This window comes from Tursiops truncatus, chromosome 17, assembly GCF_011762595.2.
Source record: "Tursiops truncatus isolate mTurTru1 chromosome 17, mTurTru1.mat.Y, whole genome shotgun sequence".
In the NCBI taxonomy this organism is placed as follows: Eukaryota; Metazoa; Chordata; class Mammalia; order Artiodactyla; family Delphinidae; genus Tursiops; species Tursiops truncatus.
In genome coordinates, this window is record NC_047050.1 from 22,810,315 (window position 1) to 22,822,559 (window position 12,245).

The following is a 12,245-nucleotide window of genomic DNA, read 5'->3' on the forward strand; positions in this document are numbered from 1 at the left end:
AATTTTATCTAAAGAAAAGTTTCTTTCCCTGTCAGACTTCGTATTGTTTATACATCACAATCTCTCCAGTAAGGGCCCACGACCACTGCCATCAACTGAAATATCTTCCTATTAATGTTTTTAATGGTAACCAATATTTAGCCCATGAAATGTTTGTTTGATCTACCATTGTTTAGATATTCACATTTACAATGAATCCTCTGAAGCCTCACCTCAGAGGACCAGCTGATCCCAAGGAATTACCCAGGAACTATGGATGTGTAATAATTTAGTCTTAAACCTGGATAGTTCAGTATTGGGTAAGACTGCTCTTAGCTGCATAATTGGAGGAGAAGGTGAATGTGGAAAGATGTTAATATATCCAGGGTCATTGACACAGTTAGCACTTAAACACAGACCTGATGCCAAAGCGCATGCCAGTGCATTTTTCAAAAAGTAGGCTGTGAACTGCCTGCATTACAATCACTAGGGCTGCTTATGAAAAATATAGCTTCCTGGGTCTTACCAAAGAACTGCAGAGTCAGAATCTCGCGGGTGGATACCGGGCCTCGGCATAATTATCAAGAACCCCTCTGACTGTTAACATAAAGAACCGTATAGCCTCCTGATGCTGCAGGAGAATTACGGTGTGCAAAAATGTGTGGGACGTGCAGGAGTGGGATACACAGGTTTCTGATGTTTCTGCTGTAATCACTGAGCAAATACAGGGTTTCACAGGTGACCTGGGTGGCCTTGGCATATTCAAGATGGGGCCGGAAAAGGACTTTCTGTTGTCTGTGGCCATATGGAGATGGAGTTTGCACTGTTCCCAAAGTCTCCTAAGAGAATTTGGTGCATGGAAAAAAATAGAGCAGAGATGGGCATGGAATAAAACGAGAAAGTGGATTTAACAATTTGGGGAAAGTTGAAAGGCTCATTGCAGGGCCCAGCCTACAACTGATCAAAAACAATGAGGCAGGAAAAAGATGGGAACGTGCCCCAATCCTCACCTATTTTCCTCAGGCTTCCAAGGATGTTGCCATCAGGTGATTAATTACAGCATTCCCTGTTGCATAAATGCTTAGCAGCAACTTATGAAAACAAAAACTCTACCAGGAGGGTAAAATGCTTCTTCTTCTAAAACAATCTGTCTGAAAAACTCACAGCTGAAAATTCAGCTCACTACATTTCCCCACTCAGCACATTCTATAGAGAATTCTAAGGCATGCAGATGAGCAGGGAATTGACAACAGTGCTCAAGGCTAGAAGTACTATTCATTTGAAAAGAATGCTGTCTTGAATCAGTGGACCATTATTCCACCAGGTTTGTGTCTGGGTGATTCTAAGATGGATATGTTTTTCTTCCCCAGTCTCAGGAGGCTCAGGTGCTGAAACAATTGGCAGAGAAGCGGGAACACGAGCGAGAGGTCCTCCAGAAGGCTTTGGAGGAGAACAACAACTTCAGCAAAATGGCAGAGGAGAAGCTGATCCTGAAGATGGAACAAATTAAGGAAAACCGTGAGGCTAATCTAGCTGCTATTATTGAACGTCTGCAGGAAAAGGTAATCATAACAGAGTCCTGAGCAGATGCACACATTTGTATGCAACACGGCCAGATGAACTCTCAAATGCCCAGGCACCAGAGACTTAATCAATCTCTGCTGCGGGTGCATAAGGCACCTAACCCCATGGGCAGGGTTTCCCGGGGTAGCATGGCCTTAGTGGGCACTGCAACATGGTTGAAGAATGAGAGTAGGACTTAAAGCTGGAATTCTGTCAGATTTTTCCAATGGTGAATAGTTTGAGGGAGGCTGATTCCTGCTTTTCAAATGTATAACAGACTTCGGTACAAATCTTAGGAACCCATCTACCGGAAAAATATTAAATTGGAAATATTAAATATTTCATACAATCAGTAATAAAAGACAATATATAGTAAAATAATAAATTTAATATTTAGTCTAATAATTAATATATAATAAATATGTAAAGGTTTTGTCAAAATATATTTGGACATATTTCCATACATTTGGAAAAACATTTGTCAGAAAAGGACAGAATATTTATGAACAGCGGAAAACCCATTCTCTCCATGTAGGAAAATCTACACTAAAAGCTAGTAGGGGAACTTCATTTACTCAGTTTTCTGGTGCCTTCAATTTCCTGGTGCCTTTCTTCTCACCAACCTGAACATATAACTATTCCCATCAGTCAGGATGAACAGCCCCGGAAATCCTCTAGAAATTGTTCTCTCAGAACCACTGTATCTTTTACTCAGGATAATTGTGAATCAACCTTCATCTCTCATCCTAGGCCCTAAAAAAATAAAAGCAAATGGCATTGCTAGGAATGGGGCATGCTGATTTTATTCCAGGATTGGCAATTAGACCTTTAATATCCAGTGCAAGATTTATATCAATCCAAGTGGTGGGGTGAATTGGGAGATTGGGATTCACATATGTACACTGATATGTATAAAATAGATAACTAATAAGAACCTGCTTATAAATAAAATAAAATTTAAAAAAAATAAAATTAAATTAAAAAAAGACATATCAATCCAAGGCTATCCAGGAGCATTACTGTTTTTTAAAATTACACATAGTCAAACACACAGCAGATCCTTCTTGATTTCAGTTGTAAAATAGTTCATAAAATTTGCATATTTAACTATTATTTCCAGAAGTGCTGGATTTTAATGGGCAATTTATTTCTCTCTGTGTATTTTTCTTCACCCACCCCTCTGGCCAGCTCCTTTTTTTCTCTTCTCACTCTCACCCAGAATTGGTCTCCTCCCTCCATGCATACATACTTGCATACACACTTGCATGTCTACATACATGCGTACATACGTACATACATGCATACATACGTACATACATGCATACATACAGCTTGTCCTGGAAATAATCAACCTGTGGAATGCTTAATATTCCTGGCATCAAGCTGCAGAATCTCCAGGGGTGGGACCCAGGCATCCATATTTTTTTTTTAACTCTCCAGATGATTCCAGTATGCAGTCAGGTTTGAGAACTAGCGGTTTGTAGCTTTTTCTGATGTAAATCTCAGCTGACAGCATTTTATCCTGTGCTGAGTGATGCAGCCCACATCATTTTTAGGGCCACATTTTCCCTGGTATTCCATAGCTAAAGAGACACTTTTCAAATCTAATAGAATCTTTGACCAGTGACAGCCAAGATCTGTTATCTTCTCAGTAAAGTGGAGATACTCCTTAGAGCATACTAACTTTACTTCCATTTGATGTATTTTAAGAACATTGTAGATTTTTTATTGACATATGGTATATGTGTTTGTATGTACTAAAACTACTATGCTTCTTCCTAAAATAAGACAAAGTTAGTTTTTTATTGTGACTTTTTCTGAATGAAATTACTGCAATGAAGTTAGAAATTAAAAAGAGGATCCATAATAATAATTACGCTGAAAGTGCATGAAACTGCCGATATAACATAAACTTTTCTGGAATCTCCCACGTCAAAAGGTGATTATTACTGAAATGACATCTATTAGTGAGATAGTCATCAGGCGACCACACTAAGTGCCCACCATTTTGACAGCCCTCACTGGCCCTACCGATTAGCCAAGAGATGTGATACAATTCCACGTGAGCTTTTGCAGCAATCTGCCTACCACCCAGCCCTCAGTCCCCCTCCTGCTCAATTATCGAATTGAGCATTTGAGCAGAACGTGTCCCTCGATGGTGGCTACGATAGTATCCTCAGTGTCATTCACTGATGAATTCCCACAGACCTGTCAGAGTCCCAGCCATGTTAGCACAAAGCCTTTAGATAAGACTGAAAGCCTAAAGCAAAATCAATCCCAGTTGCACTTTAGAACTTACTGAAGAGCTCTTTAAAATGAGAGCTTCTGATGTAGCTGTCTGGGGCGGAACCCAGAGATCAGCATTTTAAAGCTTACCCATAAGCACTCATATTTAGCCAGGGTTGAAAAGCACTGAGCTAAAGCCTTCTTAAATATGTTCTGTTATGTTGTCATAAATGATATTTAAATCTTTTTGATTTTTTGTTCCGTAAACATGTTCTTTCTTCCTTCAACAATAATGTTACACTCTTTTCTTTAACATATATTACTATTCATTTCTTGAATAAATGAGCACCTATAAAAATATAAAAACACTAACATGTGAGTAGTATGTGGGCAGGTACTGTGTCTATATTGTTCACCACTGAACACACAGTGCCTAGAATGTGGAAGAACTCAACAAATATTTTTGAATACATACATACATACATACATACGTACATACATAATTCAGCTCATGATCTCTCTTTTCTCTCTATTCTATTCCCAGGATTCCTCATGCCTCTCACAATTTCTACTATCTCCTATATGAGAACATATCCTATGATTATTAGTTTATTAATCATTCGGTTAATAATTATTAATGATAATAAATGTAGTTGTGATGATGATGATACATTTACTGAACACATGACACATATTAGCTTTGTGCTCAGTACAATTTTGAATGTTACACTGTTTTTAAATTTCCGTTTCTGTTCCCTTAGCACTTCATCTCAACACTCCAACTTATCATATAGAAAAGAATCAAATGAAGAGGGTGTGAGCAAAAAGATGCCTGTGCCACAAAGACCTGCACTAGTCTGACCTGTTTCAGTCACTCAAATTGAGTGACATGAATAGTCATGCTCAGGGCTCAAAATTGTAGTCTATGACTACACTGCGGATTATGACTGACCCTGCAGTAAAATTAAAAATGTTCTTATTCTTGGAGTTTCTATTTCTAAAAAATAGAAAGAGACAGACAGAGAGAGAGGCAACACCTATTCTCGCCATACAGAAAGGATAAGAGACACGTTCACCTTCCCCACGTGTGCTTCTTCCCCTAACCCACTAGACAGTATCCCACAGAAAATCCACCACCTGACCCATTTGGAACCCTGGGTCGTAGCAGCTCTCTTGTCAAACCCAACCAGGAACTGCAGTGAATAGCTAGTTTTGAAAAATCAGTTAAAGCATGTATAATCATTTTGACCATAGATACATTCATTAAACATATAACTTTAACATCAAACATTTAAATGTACTTCTAATTACACCCTTTGAATGTGGACCAGGACCTGTCTGAGAAATGGATCAGTAAATTGGAGTTCCATGTCCTTCTTTTTCCTTGTGTTAGCCACACCTATATCACATTAGCTATGATCTACAGTTTCCTTTTTTTTTTAATTGCATGAGGGCTAAAGACATAGGCAAAATAATCTGGATATAGAAAGGATAAAAAATGTTTTTTCTTCAGGGAGTAACATTCTGTGATTCTTTTTCTAAGAGATGATTTTGATGATATATAACTCTTTAGATAGAGATTTCAACCATTATCAATTCCCGTCTGTTGTAACCTTTCATGCTTCTCATCTGACTTTTTTTCTTTATCATTCTGATTCACGAATGCTATTTGTGTAACTATTTCCTATGGAATATGTCTGATAAGTGAAAAATGAAAGGGAAAAGAGGATTAAACTAGCTTTCACTGATTTCTCACTGTAGGCCAGGCATTTGACACATGCTATGGAATTTAATCCAAGCTACAGCCCTAGAAGGAAATACTGTTATCATCCCCATTTTGCATCTAAGGAACCTGGTCCTTAGAGAGGTTAAGCCATTTGGCCAAGATCACAAAGCTAAGCAGATCGCAGAGTCTCGGTTTGAACCCATGTCTTTTTGACTCCAAACTTTTATTCTAAGCTAAAGCTGTAACTCTGGCCATCCTAAAACACCGCACAGTAAGCAGACTTGGCAGCGGCATTGGATGTTGATATGCTCCCATGACCAACGTCATCTTCATGTATGAAAATGTGCTTTGCTGCACTCCTGACTCACTCCTGGCCCCTCTTTTGCATTGCAAGCTCATAGCTATTAGTAAAAAGAAGGATTCTGATGATGTTGAATCTCATCTTGCATTTAAATACTCATATAATAGGATTTCATGGATTGGAATTGATACCCTAAGTCATCTAGTTCAAGTCTTTTGTTTAGATTTGATACCTAGTGAGGTGAAGGGGATATTAAAAGGTAAAGTAAAAGAAAGACCTCATATTTCTTCGCTTCCAGTGCAGAAATCTCTCTAATCACATTTTCTCCAAGAATCAGAATTTTTTCCTAAAACCATCTCTTACACATTTTTGCATATCAAAAGAATAGTTGCATACAAGCGCTTAAGCACTATTATATTGATGGGAGCAAGGGGGTAAGTTGTAGAGAACATTGTAAATTTAGATCTGCTTCGCTCTGTCTAACCCAGCGTGTCTGACAGTGCCTGGCAAATAGTAGAAGCTCAATAATGAAATGAATATTATCAAAGAATAGACTTGACCTCTTGATGCACTTTCTCAGAGCATCACAACTTCCTCAGTAACCTCTTACTCAAGGTCTGACAATTGCCAACATTTTGCTGATTAAAAAAAAAACAGACTATGTTGAAAATTACATGCCCCCTGCCTATCTGCCTTTGATTCTCCCACATTTTTATACGAAATCACATTACAATTTTGAGTATATATTTGATGATTTGAATGTAAGGTTTTCAAATAATAGATTTATTAGAATGCCTGAAAATAAACAATATTTTTCCCAGAAGCTCAGGATTTATTTAAATTTCCTTTTTTTTTTTCATGTTATCTCAAGCTCACAGATTATATTTCTTCTTTCCTATGGCAAAATCCATTTCTTTGCAACTAATTTTGAGCTGAATAAGAAGTGTGCCCCAAAGTAGCCTAATAATACTGATTATAATCTTTCCTGTTATATTACACATTTGAGTTTATATGAATCTTTAGACTTGAGGCTGGTTTTTTTTCCTAACATAGTGATGGTCTGGGCTTTCTCTCAATTTTTGTCAGAGCTCAGGTCTTACTAATTAGTTTCTGCATGAGAAAAAGATTTTATGGCATCTTTTTCCTCACCATAGCAGAACAAAAAGAAAGAAGAGTCGGCTGCATTCATGCTAGTTCCCCTGTGACATTTCCAGACAGGACATGATTTCTCTATACATGTTTTTTCCCTCTTCTCTTCATGGCTTTTGAATACAGACAAAAAGCTCATTTAAACCAATTAAATAAAATTGCTTTTAAACTCTTTCTCTAGAATCAACTTCCTGTTTACTCTAACTCTGTATCTTTGAAGGAAACGTAGGGCTGTACATGCCTTTCTCTCCCAGAACCTACATTTGAAAAGACACATTTTTCCATACAACTATAAAATTTTCTCCTCACGTTCACATTGAGGCTACATAGCAGTGGTTGAATGGGGGCTGTATAGCCAGGCTCCCTGGGTTGGAGTCTCAGCTCTGCTGCTTCTTAATTTTGTGATCTTGGGCAAGTGACTTAGCCTTTCTGTGCCTCAGTTTCTTCATCTGTAAAATGGGCACCAGAGTAGAGCCTCCATCACAGGATTGTTTCGAGGATCAAGGGAATGAATACAGGTAAAATCTGTACCTATGCAGAACTGGTACCTATTAAGTGCCTAATAAATGCTTAGTATTATAAGGAACCTATAAGCAGAGACTACTTGAGATTAATAGAGCTTCATGATAAGATTTACTTTATAGCTGGTCAAGATCATTGCCTCTGAACTAAAGGAATCTATAGAGCAGCAGTCCCCAACATTTTGTCACCAGGGACTGGTTTCGTGGAAGACAATTTTTCCACAGACCCAGGGCGGGGGCTGGAGAATGGTTTGGGGATGATTCGAGTGCATTACACTTATTGTGCACTTTATTTCTATTACTATTACCTTGTAATATATAATGAAATCATTATACAACTCACCATAATGCAGAATCAGTGGGAGCCCTGAACTTGTTTTCCTACAACTAGATGGTTCCATCTGGGGGTGATGGGAGACAGAGACACCCGAAGTGTGTTGCTTATGTCCAGTCTACTCTGTAAGATGCAGCTTAACTGTCACTTGCCACTCACTCATAGGGTTTTGATATGAGTCTGCAAGCAGTTGATTTATTATGGTCTCTGCAGTCAAACCTCTCTGCTAACGATAATCTGTATTTGCAGTAGCTGCTGAGCGCTAGCATCACTGCCTCAGCTCCACCTCAGATCATCAGGCGTTAGATTCTCATACGGAGCGCACAACCTAGATCCCTCGCATGCGCAGTTCACAGTAGGGTTCGCGCTCCTATGAGAATCTAATGCCGCCGCTGATACGACAGAAGGCAGAGCTCAGGCGGTAACTCAAGCCATGGGGAGCGGCTGTAAATACAGATGAAGCTTCGCTCGCTCTCTCACTGCTCGCTTCCTGCTGTGCAGCCCGGTTCCTAACAGGCCACGGACCAGTACCTGTCTGTGGCCTGGGGGTTGGGGACCCCTGCTATAGAGCCACAAGAAATTTCTGGAGCTTCAGGGGAGTAAAATAGCAATATAAATAATATTCTAAATAGAAAAATAAATAATACTAATAACAATTAATATTTTAAAAATTCAGTTTCAATTGAACACCCACGTATTTATCACCTATGATAGGCAAGACCCTGTGCTTATAGTCATCCAAGGCAGAACTGTGCACTAAAAATAGAATTCCACCTTTCCTATCAGCTCCCTTCTCAGAGAGTTTAGTTCCCAAATCAAGTTTAGTGCCCCAGATCCTCACGTAAATAAACATCTATTGATCATGCACTATGTGCAAGAGAACCTGCTGGGCCCTGCAAGTGCAACAAAAGTGAGAAAATGCAGCCCTGGCCCTCAGCGAGCTTCTAAGTAAGCATCTGCCTAAGAGAGCTGATGAGATAAGAACAGAAATGACCAAAGCACAAGTTAGAATAAAACGGCTGCCACATAAAAAGGGAAGATTAATGCAGGTTTTCAAATGGAAAGTGAGATCGTTTTCAGTCTCATGAAAGTCTTCACGGAGAAAGAGGCAACCGCTACAGGGATTAAGGAGTCTGTTTACTATCCTGGTGGTTGGAACTGGAAGACTTGGAATCGCCAGCATTGAAAAGTGCATGAAAAGATAATTCCGGGGCTTCCCTGGTGGCGCAGTGGTTAAGAGTCCGCCTGCCGATGCAGGGGACACGGGTTCGTGCCTCGGTCCGGGAAGATCCCACATGCCGCGGAGCGGCTGTGCCCGTGAGCCATGGCCGCTGAGCCTGTGCGTCCGGAGCCTGTGCTCCGCAACGGGAGAGGCCACAACAGTGAGAGGCCCGCGTACCGCAAAAAAAAAAAAAAAAAAAAAGACAATTCCGTTAAACCGAGAAATCAAGCAGGCGTAGGAGAAGGGTGGAGGCTAAGACTGGAGAGGTCATTTGGACTCAAGTTTTGAAAGCCCTGACTAAGGGGTTAAGAATTTAGGAAGTATACAACAAGTCTTTTTCCTGCATCTCATCCTCCCAAAATGTCCACTGGCAACTATAAAGCCCTTAAAATGTTAGGGAAAAGGAAAAACACCGTTCAAAATTATAGAGAAGACAGGATGATATTGTATTGCTATTCTCTGGATTTATACAGTAGTCCTAATAGTCGAAATTCTCTTAATCAAAAAATTTTTTAAAATTTTTAAATTCTCTTAATCATATGATCTTTTGTTCATCGTTTTAATCAAATACAGTGATACAAGTTTTTTAGACACTATTAGTCTTCTATGATCTTCTGTAATGTGACCCTTATTGGGTTCCACGTTTTCCTTTCTTTGAAATGAGAACATTTCCTAAAGGTAGACGCTAAAGGGGGTTACTTCCAGTCAAGCGCATAGTAGCCAAATTAGTGGGCGGGGCCTCCTAATTCTCTGTGGACCAGGCGAGGCTCCTGATGTCTCGTCTCCCTTCGGTGTTTTTCAGGAGAGGCATGCTGCGGAGGTGCGCAGGAACAAGGAACTCCAGGTCGAACTGTCTGGCTGAAGCGGCGACGGAGGGTATGGCACGCCCCACCATTAGTAAATCCCCCTGCCTATATTATAATGGATCATGCGATATCAGTATGGGAAATGTATGACATGGTTTAAAAAGAACTCATTATAAAAAACAAAAAACAGAATCAAAAATAAAAAAAAAATCAATGCGGTCTCTTTGCAGAATGTTTTGCTTGATGTTTAAAAAATACCTTGGATCTTATTTTGTAAATACTTACATTTTTGTTAAAAAATACAAGTATTGCATTATGCAAGTTATTTCATAATCTTACATGTCCTGTAACAGGCTTTTGATGTTGTGTCTTTCCACTCAAATGAATTTGCTAGGTCTGTTCTTTTTGAAGCTCCCCATGTCTGACTCCATTCCCTGCCCTTTTCATTCCAACAGAAAAATGAGGTCAATAGACAGTCTTTGGTGCTAGAAACCCACCATTGCCTACTGACCTAGACAGCTTGGTAATCTCTGAACTTGACTGAGACCATACCTAGATCACAGGTATTACAACTCCACACAAATCACCACATTTGTCCGCTCATAATCTACTGACTGCCTAAGAACTACAAAACCAGGCTAAGAAAAACCACTACTCATAGCATTTACTTCTGCTTCTACTGGATTATGTGCTACAAATGTGCTTTGGCTTTAGAAAGGGATGGACGAAAAAGACAGATCTGAGATCAATCTGGGTAGAAGCAAAAAGCTGAACCTTTTAAAGTGCTGAACACAGATCCTAACCCAGATGGTTCAAGCAGCCGTGAAATCGCTTTTCATGAAGTGGGCTTATTCTCTAGTTTAAGTTCTTTTGATGGAATGAATTAATGTGTCAGGTGGCTTATTTGTGGATGCCATGATTGATGATGTTCATTTTAAGCTCTTACCTATAGTACAAGTACATGATGCTACTGAATATTTTTCCACTTGGAAACTGTGAGCTGATTGTTGCATTCAAACACACACGCAAACAAAATCAAAAACACTGCGGACTTTCACTTAAGCTGGTCTTTCTTCCCCAGTGTGAGGCAATCCTGCCTATTTAAAAAAATATTTATATATATTACTCCATCTATGAGGGCTGACGCAGTCAAGGGGGCTAAGCAGGGCGTTTGTGCCAACTGAGAGAATCAACAGATACCCACCATAAGTACCTATCGCAGTTTTGAAGTCGTTTCTCCCCCAACTCCCAACTCCCGAAGGTTGCTGCCTGCATATTTACTCTTCATTAGTGCTATTTTCCTGTATGTCATTGTGAGCAAGCTGTGATTAATAAAGAATTGGAGTTCTGTGAACTAATACAGGTTTGGTCTGTTCTCTTGCCCCTCGGTGTGTCAGACCCTGGAGTTCAGATTTTAAAAGGGTGGCCGTTGCCTTAGGCAATCTCAGAAGCAAAGACAGTAATTAGAGTTTGAAGGAAACCAGGGCCCTGCTGATTCACTTCCCTTCTGGAGCAGCAGGAAGCATCACTTTTCTCTCTCCCTCTGACAGTCCAACACAGCAGGAGAGGGCTTCAATCTGTTCCCCTTAAAAAACATTCAAAATTGAAGGAGATACCACAGGTTTAGACTGATGATTCTGCAGGAGAGAGCCCTTCTCAAAGAGCTTGGAAGCTTCCTGGCACCGCCTCACGTTCTCCCACGCGGCCACAGGACACCTTCCCCAGCCTGTTAAAATGTGATTTCCCTGCCATACTGCCGAATTTTGCACTGCCAATAAACACACTGCACACACGGACACAGCGGGGGCGTGTCAATGACCCAGATGGATACTGCAGGACCAAAGGAACCACATCCAGTTTTAGCAGAAAATCATAAATAATTGAAACCACACAGACTTACGAATAAACAAACGGAGCTATTGTCCATAGGAGTGCTAACACGCCAAGCTTAAGGTGGAGGCCACCTGGTCCCTATCTTGAATATCCTTTATTTGTGGGCATCTAACACTGCAACCATTGATACACATCCTTAAAAACATGAATTCCATGATCTTCCTTTCAGAAGTCAATCGGAGCTTCTGATTAGCATAAAATAAACTATACTTTCACACTGATTTTTATGTTGCTTAATTCAGTAAACATTACTTGAAGGGCTTCCACTGGGCCAGAACCTGTGATTAAGCCCTGGATTTCCTCAGGATTACGTTTAAATTGCGTATATGACTTTGAAATGTTCTTTAAAGAAAACTCACATAATCCCATGGTTTTGAAGATTCACCCTCCTCTCATCTCTTCTACTCTCAAAAATGTGTGAAACAGTGGAGGACTGATAAATGTTATTCCCCTCCCTGAATCAAGCACCAGACTTTACAACACTTGCACTGATAGCCGTACTCTAACTCTCCCATCAGCCCTCCC

The 12,245-nt window shown here is 39.9% G+C and overlaps 1 protein-coding gene across 2 annotated transcripts in view; it reads left to right on the forward strand.

The window, feature by feature from the left end:
* Positions 1–10,046, forward strand: part of STMN2 (stathmin 2) — a 52,182-nt gene extending 42,136 nt beyond the window's left edge. For both annotated transcript variants that reach the window (XM_019926271.3, XM_073794540.1), the window contains 2 exons: positions 1,350–1,541; positions 9,824–10,046. In XM_019926271.3, the coding sequence (XP_019781830.2) occupies positions 1,350–1,541; positions 9,824–9,883 (252 nt within the window). In that variant the 3' untranslated portion in view covers positions 9,884–10,046. The remainder of the gene's footprint in view (positions 1–1,349; positions 1,542–9,823) is intronic.
* Positions 10,047–12,245: the final 2,199 nt, after the last annotated feature.